This window comes from Oryza brachyantha, chromosome 3 (genome assembly GCF_000231095.2).
Source record: "Oryza brachyantha chromosome 3, ObraRS2, whole genome shotgun sequence".
NCBI lineage: Eukaryota > Viridiplantae > Streptophyta > Magnoliopsida > Poales > Poaceae > Oryza > Oryza brachyantha.
This window is the reverse complement of record NC_023165.2, coordinates 29785611-29796901: the sequence shown is the minus strand read 5'-3', so window position 1 is coordinate 29796901 and position 11291 is coordinate 29785611. Positions and strand designations below refer to the sequence as shown.

Below are 11291 nucleotides of genomic sequence, written 5' to 3'. Positions count from 1 at the left end.
AACACGATAGTAATCGTATTGTACATCAAACAAATATATGGTTTAGGAGAAAAAACACATTTAAATATTTACTAATATGTTGTTCATGGTTGTCAGAGAGAAAAATGAGAAATATGCATGTAGAAGTATGACTTAGATCCTTTGTCTTCAAAGACATTACCCTTGTTACTGATATGTGAGCACAGGGTTTATCAACCCCATATGTCAATAACAAAATCATGTACCTTGAGAGGAGAGGTAAAGGAATCTCATCCACAGAAGTAACCTCAAGATAACATGCATGCAGAGGGGGTGAGGATAGAGATTCGATTGCCTATGTGAAAGCATTATCGCCACCTTTCATCTATGCTTGTCTACAAATCAAGAAACCCATCAATAATATGATTTACCATTAATAAAGAATATTTTAGTTTTTTCTTCTACCTTTCGTAACTTTCTTTTTTATATGAATATCATCATGTCCTCAAGACTCTTACCATTTACAAGAGTACCAAAGCCAATTTAACTTTCTGTTTATTCGTGGAATGGTAAGGTTGTGTTCAGTAGGGAATTTCACAACTTTTGATCTCTCATTTTTCATGCACATGTTTTACAAATTGTTAAACGGTGTGTGTTTTTTTAGAAAAATCTATAGAAAAATGGCTTGAAGAAAAAAATCATATTAATATATTTGTCCAGTTTTTAACTAATAATTAATTAATCATATGCTAATGAGTTACTCTACTTTACGTGTGCAGGAAGAAGTTGGCAAGTGTTTGAAACAAATGTAGTGTAAGGGGTTAATGTTTAGCTTATTCAGGAAAAGACCAAACGATATATTTGTAAATAAAAAAAATTTATATATATTCTTAGCGATCTAAAAGTTACTGCTGAAAAATAAATTACGATAAAAACTAAAAAATATACTCTAAATTTAAGGTTGAAAAAAATAAATTTTGGCTTATAAACCAGAAGAAGCGAAAAGAAATATTGGGATGTAAGAACTTTTATTTATTTGTAGAGGGCACAGCTAACTAATTGTCTTGCTCGATAGTTGGGAATGGGTGATACGTCTCATCATCATCGACCAGTGGCCATCAGTTACCTAACAACCTGACGCAACATCAAGAGTGAGCGAGCGAGTTGGCATGTAAACGAGTTTATTTATTAGAATTCTAATCAGGGAGTCGACTAGAATAGATAAGATTGGAGGGAGGGAGGGAGCTCCGCCGTTGGTTGATGCGTCCATCCCAAAATTAGCTGCTGGGCCTGAATACATAAACGAATTGATTGATTGGCAGCCTGCTGGGTGCACTCTCTCTTTCTCTATTATCTTGCCTGTACCTATTGTTAATCGATCGGAGAGAGGGAGGTTGAGAGAGATTAAAGGCGTATCTATCTATAACTAATAACCCATATACATCAGCAGCAGCAGCAGTATAAGATACTACTGTAGTAATCATCGTCGTCATAGTTAGTTACCAAAGATGGTGCATGTGAGGAGGCAGCAGCAGGCGGTGGTGGTGATGCTGTGCTGCTGGGCCCTGCTGGCGACGGCGGCGCGAGGCAACTGCCGCGACGAGTGCATCGCCGGCTGCCGCGGGTGGGCCGTCATCTGCTACCTCTCCTGCAACAGCGCCTGCCTCGGCGAAGTCGGCATCTCCACCATGAACACGGCGGCGCCACTGGAGAATCAGCCCGGCCCTCCATCACATTCACAGGCAGCAGCATCACACTCGGTCTCCATGCTCAGGGGTCTCAAGCCAGACAAAGTCTGAAATAAATTGTACTTACTATCTCATTCTCATCTCATGCCCTTTGGTCTCACCAATCACATCCACATCAGATCAAATGCACTTCAAATTCCATTTTCCTTTTCTATTAATTAATTTACACATCACGTTCCACATAGATTAGCATTGTCAACACGTCCTGCAATTTAATTTTTGCCCCAACCATGTACACCGCACCCCCTCCTAAAGTTAAAAGCAAAGTCGTCGTCGTCGTCGCAAGTATAACAAGTTACGGGCTACCTTCTGTATGTAACGAAGCCAACAAATCAAAGCAGCGAAAGGGGAAGGTAGGAAAAGAAAAACCGAAACTCTATACGTACATATGGGTATGGGAGGCTATGAAGGTCAGGATTCTGGCGGCCGTTTTACTGCGTCCTATTCATCTCCAACCCCAACCACCCTTCATTTCCACAGTTTCACAGATCTGTCATGGCTCGCAGAAGCAATCATCCCAGTGAACTGTGAATGTGCCAAAGCAGCGATAAGGCCTTCATGTGCCTGCACCGTGTTTCTGTGGTTATCTGACAAGCTCCATAGCTCCATTGTCTGCACAGATGACACAAAATCATCAACCAGTTGCCATGCAGTTCCAGTCTTTGGACATACAAGATATGATCACATACTTCAAATTGGAATCGTAAATAAAATGCTATCTCCGTGAGTCCCGTACCAATGTTTGCAACATAGGGTTTGTTAGTACTTTGCTATTTACACTGATCACCAGGGCAAGCCCAATGTTTACCTAGCAAGAGGAAAATAGTGTAATTGTCTTTATCCTACTTAGGCCGCGTTCAATAGAAACACAGATAAGTTAACTAACATGGAAAACGTAGTAATTGATTAGTACATGATTAATTAATTATTAATTATTAAAAAAATAAAAAATAGATTAATATGATTTTTTTAAACAACTTTCCTATATAAAATTTTTGCAAAAAATACACCGTTTAGCAGTTCGGGAAGCGTGCTCGCGGAAAATGAGGGGGATAAGTTAACTTCTCACCCCTTTGAACGCGGCCTTAGAATCAGTGAAGCCACAATAGTCGTCAGTGTCCTAAAATACCACCTCTCTGTCACTGTTCCCATATAATACCCACAATCTCACTCCAACACATGGCCTCCCTCTCCCCTCCATGTTCTGGTAGGAGACAAGAACACACAAGTCTCTAAGCTCTGCTCCACTCCTATGACCATGGTAAAAGGTGTTCCTACCAAACACGTTGGCAACCATAGAATGTCACAATGTACTTGGATATGTAAGGAATTACCTGATAACCACCAACTATCAGAACGTTCGGATATCTTGGATGAAATATGCAAGACTGGTATTGGTTTCCATGAGATCGTAACTCATGGATGCATGTGCCTGATGCTACTGACCAGACCTTCACAGTATCCTGACTTACAGATGCCAGAAGTTCACCACTTTCATCCCAACAGATGCAGTTTACCTCATTCGTGTGAACCTAACTCAAGCAAACAAAACAATGATTGAGAACCTTGCATAGCAAAAGCTGCATAAGAATAAGCACATCATGTGTAATTGATTACCTTAGGCAGTGAGTGCAAACTTGTGTCCTTTTCAACATCAATAATATTCACAATGCTTCCAGTTGCCACAGCAAGGTGCTGTCCGATTAGAGGCTGAAACCTCACTCTACCAGTACCACCCTGCTTCATCTGTAATGACATCATCAAGTATATATCAATGAATTCATCCAAATTTGAAACAGTTTACAAATTTCAGAGAATAAGGCACCAAGGACCAACCCTAGTGATATGTGAAAATGAACTTTGACCAATTTTCCAGAAGAAAATTTCTCCATTGTCGTCACAAGAGCATAGAACCTCCATAGATTTTGGGTGAAAATCGACTGATGTTACATGGGAGCTATGCCCAAGAAAAGTCTGTACAGCACCAGTTCGCTGGAAAAATTGTGAACATGTTTAAACTTAGGTTACCAGCAAATCATCGGTTTGGCTGCCTTGTATTCAAACACTAGACATCTAGCATCATGAAGTGGAATAAACAAAAAATAAAACACAAGGCATGGTACATGAATTGGCACAAAATTACAGTGATGTCACATGCACAAGCATTTATTATGTAGTGATTAGCCTATGAAATCCATGACATGATAAAAAGTTCCAAAGAAAATATTAAATGATAGCTTACAATAGTACCATTCAGATTCTTGCATAAAGTTGCATTTAACAACTAGTGATTTATACTTCAGTCAACATTCAAAACTAATAGTATCCCTATAATAAACTAGGACAGAGTCTTCGAATTGGGATATGCAAAAAAGAGGTAATCATATGCTTTAAGATAAGATAGTACTCTGACAGACCTCAAGTGCTTTGCAAGTTCACAGTGTTGTATACATATCAAGGTAAAATCACATATAGCAAATTCTTCGTGCATAACAACTATCATTATGGGCCATCGGTTAAGATTAAGAAAGATCAAATATAGAGATAGAAGCTACTAAACATGACCCTTATCAGGTCAAGGTCAGCTATCATAGTCATTACTTCCTTTTTCTTAATCTGATTCAGCTGCCCATGAGATGAGTACCACAGTAGCACCGATAGACAGGTTTGCGCTAGACAGAATGTTCCCCCAAATCTTCCTTGTTTGAAAGAGAAAGCTTTCCAAAAATAGTAAGATGGATAGCTGAGGTTTGTGGTGATCTCTTTCCACAATCAGAAAGTAAATGTTTACAATGTAATGTCAATAGCCAGTTGTGAAACAAACCAAAAGGCAGTATAAGTTACCTAAAAAACATAAAAGAAAAAAATACTAGTAAAAGAGGAAAATAGATAGATAAAAAGACTAAAAAAGAAAATTACTTCAATTGCATTCCATAGTCGAACACTTCCGTCAGAAGATGATGTAGCTACTTGATTTGAATTTGGTCTGAATCTTATGTCTGTAATGAAGTTTGAATGTTCTTCTATTTTAGTATCCATGCTAAGATTGTCCATATTCCAAAGGAAGACCTGCAACATTATAGAATTGTTCACAACCAAACATGCCCCTGATATACAAACATCTTTACTTGTCTTCAAGTCAAATAGAAGATAAGGGCATTAACAAAATTAAATTCCTTTTCATATAAAAGTGGGGCAAAGGATGTACAGAAAAGACATTGATGAAATTTCATTACTGGAAACACAATCTTGATTAGACTCGATAACTGTGTGGAAGCATCAAAATTGTTTTTATTAGTTGAATTGTAATTATAAAAAAATAGCAAGGAAATTTGCAAGGAATATATATTGTTACAATCTGGCACAATACAGTAATTCGAGAGAAATTATTAGCTCCCCCGTAAATTTGCTAGTTTTGAAATATGCCATTACTATTTGACAAATTGTAAGGATGCCATTATGATTTTAGAACTATTTTAAATATGCCATTTTTGGACCATATTGTCCTTTGCACATATTAAGGGCACAGTGAACAGTATAGGGACAATATGGTCTAATTTTTTTTAAAAAATACACTTAAGGGGTATGGAGTGGCATATTTCTAATAGTTCTGAAATTATAATGGCATTCTTATAATTTGTTGAATAGTAATGGTATATTTCAAAACTAGTAAATTTATAATGGCATGGATCTAATTAACCCTAAAATTATAAAATGGAGTTAACAAAGCAACCTTTTTCTCATGGCCAGCACTAGCCAGTAATTTCCCATCTGTAGAGAAGTGGCAGCAAACAACCTTATTGTTGCTTGTACGGTTATTACCGAACTCATTCAAGGAGAGACCTACACAAGAATTAACCTTTTCTAAAGTATTTCTCAGTGCACAGGTGTATTTCACAAATCAAGCACTTATATTTACCCTTTAAGGAATCCTGCTCTGACGACCCTTTCTTCAATGCAGCAAATATGTCTCGCCCATCTCCATCATCATTTGACAAAAATGAATCAACATTTTCATCAAAATCGACAAAACTATCCAGATTATCCTGTCATTAAAATCTGTTACTCAAGCACAACGAACTAGTTGCCAAATCTGATAACATCGACGAAAGAACACAGCACATACTATTTGATTTGATGATGAAGCAAGTCCACTGGTTCCATCTGCACCACAAATTAATGAACTCTTTTGTACAATGTTCACATTGCTAGCCACTGGTATCCCACCGCCAGGAGTATGAGTGGAAGGAGTTGAGGGTGGAGAAGGGCCAACAGTATTTCCTGTGCCTGTACTATTAGCTGCGCCAGAAGAAGTTGGTTTCCGTTTTCTAGTATTCTGGATATCAAGAATAATTGGAACACTCAGATATCGATTTATATAGAGTTAGGAAACTTAATATCCCCTTTAACATCTCAGTCTAATAGTTCATTCCACCTGTTGCAACTGCTGCTGCTGCTGCTGCTGCAGTTCCATAAGACGGTGACTTGAGGACTGCTGAGCCATCTTCAACTAATAGGATTGCAAATTAGTGTGCAGTCAATGAATATATGCATACAGCACTAAGAAATGACAAAAAAAGTTCAATTGTCCCTAGAACCTACAGCGTTACTAAAACAAGGTGAAAAGGAGCCTCCACAACTGCTCTCGACTAGAAATTGCTACTGCATTATCCGATAGAGGAAATATCTGCACCATTGATTCTGAGGTGGGTCCAGAATTATTTATCAAAAAGGAGTCCAGAAAATAGCATTTAAAAAAATTCAAGTTAAGGTTATAAAAATACGAGATAAAGAGTTCATGTCAAATACAAAGCAGAGAAAACAGTAATTTTGTTAGTGTATAAAACAAAATGAACATATTAATTTGCATACAAATTTGAAAGAAAATTTCCTAAGTAATTATCACAGAGAACAAGGGCCAATGTGAACCACTATTGTAAAGTGATTAACTGAAACAGGTGAATGTATTGATAGAATCATAGAAATAACATGAACTGAAACATTATTCATTTAAAAGCAAAACGACTAGTTAATGGAAATCTTGAATGCATTGTGAAACTTTTGTCTGGACATGTCATAACTTGTAACTCATAAATAAAGTTTATCAGAACTGATTACATACTAACCTTCATCATATAATCCGATTCATCTGGTCGAACCTTTGGCGAACCAGATGGAGCTGGAGAACCCATTCTAGCAAGGTCATTCTGTGATTGTGCTTGAGCAATTAATTGCTGTTGTGGCGATAAAAGTTGAAATTGGTTTGGAGATGCCATCAACTGTTTCTGCACACCTAAATTTGACCGGAGTTGGTCAATACCTGGGACCTTCAGCAAGCAACTAGTAGGTAAGCTTCTCAACCAAAAAAGAAGTATGCAAATATGGAGAAGGGACATCAGCGAACTCACTGTTAGAGGCCAGCCTTTCAGCGGTACACTACCAACACCTTGATTTGGTCCTAAGTGGAGATAGAAGAATAATAACGAAAGATGTTTCAATCATTTACTGGAATTGATAGTCAAACACAGATGGGCACATGCATGCTAACTAGGTACAAATAAATCTCCAAGCATTAATGTTGGGGCTAAATCTTATCTTCCATCTGAGAACACTGGACATAAAAACTACTGTGTATTTTATTTTTTTCTCATGGAGAAAGAGAGAGAACCATAGTTGTGTGATCATAACTCACCAGTGGAAACTAATCCAGGTTTTGGTTGCATCATACCTGACCCTGATCCATACAACGTGGAAGGGTCTGTAGGCATTGATCTTTGCGACATTGAGACATCACCTTTCATTTCCTTGAAAAAAGTTGGATGAGAAAAGAGTTAGAAGTGGGAAGCGGTAGGGTGTGATAGTTTGAGAAGATGGGATGGGATGTAATTACAGGTTGCTGGTTTCTTGAGTGGATCTGCTGTTGAGCTGACATATTGACTGAGGTACCCTGAACGAGTTGTCTGAATGGTGGTGGGAAGTTTCCATGAGAAACAGAAGCCGAGTAGGCGTAGGAAAAGAGAAGAAGTTAAGTTAAGTTACCCAGTTTGTTGGTTAGCTGCTGATTTGAGAAGAGCAATCCTGCTTGCGTCTAGGAGTTGGTCGGAAGCATCAGAGTCGGCAGGATTGGGGTTCCTCAATCGGTCTTGCATCATTTTAGAAGCGAGGACAGCAGAAACATCAGCATCCATAGCACCAGCACGCTGCTGAAGGAGCTGGAGACGCATCTGCTGTTCCCTGGACTTGATCTAGATGACGATGATAGCATAAGCAAGGCATTGCTTGTTAGCAGTAGTAGTAAGGAGGAGGAGGAGAACGTACTACATCCATAGGAGGCGGAGGCGGATGCGGGGGCGGAGGCGCGGGTGATAGTAGCTTGTTATCTCTCGTTCTGGCATCGAAGATGTCCCAGAAGATGGACCACCACTCGAAGAGGAAGCCTCCAGGAGCATCGATGGCTGCTTTGGCAGGCAAGGCAGGGATGGCTGAAAGCAAGAAAGCAAGGAAGAAACAGCGCAACAAAGCTTAATTACCTACGGGATCGGTGGCGACCTTGCCCTCGCTCATGAACGCCTTTGCCGTGTTGTGGAGGTTGCGCTTCACCAGGTAGTCGTAGATGTACACGTCCAGCCTGGATCAGACGCTGTTAGTTCATGTTCATCCTTCCTCGCCTAGCTGGAGAAGGGGTTCGACAAACCAAATTACATCTTGTCTGCCTCCCAGTTGCTCCGCGCCATCTAGGGCACCCGGCGGCCGGAGCCGGAAGAGACGGAGGCGGCGGCGGCGGCGGCGGCCAGGGCAGGCGAATCGAATCGAATCGAATGGAATCGCTCGCAGCTTTTGCCCTTTCTTTGCTTGGGGATGGGAATGGGATGGCTTTCTTGGTGCTGTTGGGCCTGGGGCGGGGCCAACTATTCTACCCTTGCCTTCTTCAGACAGAATCGCAAGGAATTCTAGCCTGACATTTGGGCCCCAATCCTTCCTTCCTTTTCTTCGCTCAAACTGACATTTGGGCCCCAGCTCCCTTCCTGGATTGAAGCAGGATAAAACAAGACCGTTGTGTCCATGCACCAACATAATTTACTCGTTACTCATCGGATAAATCTAACGATTGATATTATCTGCTTTAGATCGGACAGTCCACGTTTCATCTATTCTCTTTTCCATTTATCAGCTTCTCAAATTACGCACGCATTTCATCTATCTTCCCAACATTAAATCCGAATTTTTAAACTATTAATATATTATTTAAACTACAAAGAATTCGTGCGAATATTTGATAGAAATTAGATGATGACTTAATGTTTAATTTAAATATCTTTTCATGTAATATATATCTATACTAGAGTGCACCAACAGGATTTACTCATTACTCATTGGACAAATCCAACGGTTGATATCATCTGCTTTAGATCGGACAGTACCCTCTTCATCTACCCTCTTTCCATTTATCAGCTCCTCAAATTGCACGCACATTCCATCTATCTTCCCAACATTAAATCCAAATTTTTAAACTATTAATATATTATTTAAACTACAAAGAATCTGTGCGAATATTTGATAGAAATTAGATGATGACTTAATGTTTAATTTAAATATATTTTCATGTAATATATAAAGACATGAAGAAATTATTTTTAAACTCATAATAAATTTAACTCAAGAGATGCACAATTGTATACGTCAGCAAAATTTTATTTATTAAAGGAAAACAAAAGGTTTTATGTGATGCAACTCATGTTTGTATAAAGTGGTTTACATTAAATTTAGTTTTTCTAGAGTTTAAATTTTATGTTAATATCAGATAATATGAATAAATTATTTAATTAAAATTATCCTTGTAGTATATGAAATTGTTATGGTAGTGATTCTGAAATTAGTATATCAATTATCCTTGCAATATATTAAAATTATCCTTGCAATTTGTTGATATTGTAGTGATTTTGAAATTAGTAATTACAGGTTATGCAATTACTGTCCAAACTTAAAAGCTCTTAATTTATTACGATATGGTCAAACCTATAATTAATTATGTAAAGTTGCAAGTCACTGGTGGTTTGCTGCTATTTTGTTAGAGTTTGTTTAAATAATCAAATTAACAAATGCTTGATAGACAAACAAATTTGAATATTTGATTTATATATGATTGCATTAAAATAAATTTATAATATCTTATTTACATTATTAAATTATAAATTAGACCATAATATTAGCACGGGTATATTGCTAGCCCCTATAGGATCCCTTCCTTAAAAATCATCTTTCATCATAACCAAAAGCCGGTTAAAGGTCTTTCCTGTAGATAGAGACTGTGCAGTAATAGTAACAACATCCAGTAACAATGTCAAAACATAACACCATGAGAGAGATATATATTTAAAACATTTTTTTTCTGATAATGGTGCACAAATATTTTTTTAAAATAACATACGAGATGAGAGATAAAATTATTTAAATTTTTAAATCTTATGATATTAGAGAGAAATTTATTTAAAAATTGAAATCTTACCAATATCTATAGAAATTGTACAAATATACACCTAATCCCAGCCCGGTAGTAGTGTGAGTTTCGCTCATGTGGCCTAGAAGTAGATACGTAGTGGTGGTTTAGTACCACCTTAGAAGTTTAGGTAGGTGAGGGTCTGCTTATAATAAGCCTTCGTGCTTTAACAATGATATCCCCGGGTTAACCTTTTATACGAAATGAAGACAGAACTATAAACAAGATATACTATACCAGCATGAGTCCGTTCAATATATTATAGCGCGGACTAATATAGAATTAGGAGACATGGTGTTATATCAGACCTCGTCAGAATGGTAGGAATTTGGGGTGACCCAGTGACCCCGTTGCCTACATCCAACACTGTTACAAAGGGATGGTCAAAAGAATGATGGGGGCGTGTGTTGGATGTGGCAGTATTGATGGGCATCAGGTGGAAGCAGCAGATCCTTCTCATGATGGCGACAAATGTCCACCACTCGTGTATCCCATCTCTTCCACTCCTCTGCTCATTATAAAAACAACACATACAGCAGCTTCAAGCCAGTGCTATATGTCATCATCGCTGGCCAGTGTTCATGACTCCAACATCACCGCCTTTTGATGACATAGCGGGCTAGTCTACCGACCTCATGGCCATCGTTGAGGCCATATCTGGAGATCCTGGCTCAGTGTTTCCCATTGGTATACGAATTGATTTGTGTGTTCCATTTAATTGATTTACTATGATTTGTTGGTTCAATGTACTTTATACATGTAGCAAAAAAAAGGTATGGGTTGGTATCTTTGTTATTCAGTTCTAGCAAAAGATTTTTTTACTTATTGTTTTTTTATCAAAGTAAACTAATCGAGTGTAGTAAATAGATTACTGAATTCTAATTTTGTAACCAGGTAACCACTGCTAGCAAATTAGCAATGTGATTTTCTCTACTAGTGAGTAACTTGTTTACTCTAAGTGCGATGAAGGGATTAGGGGAGTGAATTTTTTACTCTGAACAGAGTGTTAATCGTGAACCCTAACGAGAGGTCGAGTAAATTTTTACTAATGAAAGCACGGGACATTGAGTAATTTTTTACTGGCAGTG

At 38.1% G+C, this 11291-nt stretch overlaps 1 protein-coding gene across 5 annotated transcripts; it reads right to left on the bottom strand.

Moving 5' to 3' along the window:
• Positions 1 to 1238: 1238 nt before the first annotated feature.
• LOC102700511 (transcriptional corepressor LEUNIG_HOMOLOG-like) lies at positions 1239 to 8607 on the bottom strand. Of its 5 annotated transcripts, none has more exons than XR_423349.3 (18): positions 8409 to 8606; positions 8237 to 8334; positions 8025 to 8161; positions 7746 to 7951; positions 7597 to 7666; positions 7399 to 7510; positions 7115 to 7164; positions 6833 to 7033; positions 6142 to 6216; positions 5833 to 6042; positions 5626 to 5752; positions 5440 to 5549; positions 4626 to 4775; positions 3543 to 3698; positions 3324 to 3452; positions 3041 to 3238; positions 2093 to 2318; positions 1239 to 2015 (listed from the first exon to the last, which is right to left on the bottom strand). XR_423349.3 is itself a non-coding variant. In XM_040521966.1 (17 exons), exons 1-17 carry the CDS (start codon positions 8438 to 8440, stop codon positions 2175 to 2177), a joined length of 2199 nt encoding a protein of 732 aa, XP_040377900.1. In that variant the 5' UTR covers positions 8441 to 8606; the 3' UTR covers positions 1253 to 2174. The 5 variants fall into 5 exon arrangements, 2 of the variants coding, with proteins under 2 accessions (XP_040377900.1, XP_015691026.1); XR_001549944.2 differs by lacking the exon at positions 1239 to 2015 and adding an exon at positions 2776 to 2910 and having other exon boundaries at positions 2232 to 2318; positions 8409 to 8607; XR_001549945.2 differs by lacking the exons at positions 1239 to 2015; positions 2093 to 2318 and adding exons at positions 2361 to 2514; positions 2776 to 2910 and having other exon boundaries at positions 8409 to 8607.
• Positions 8608 to 11291: the final 2684 nt, after the last annotated feature.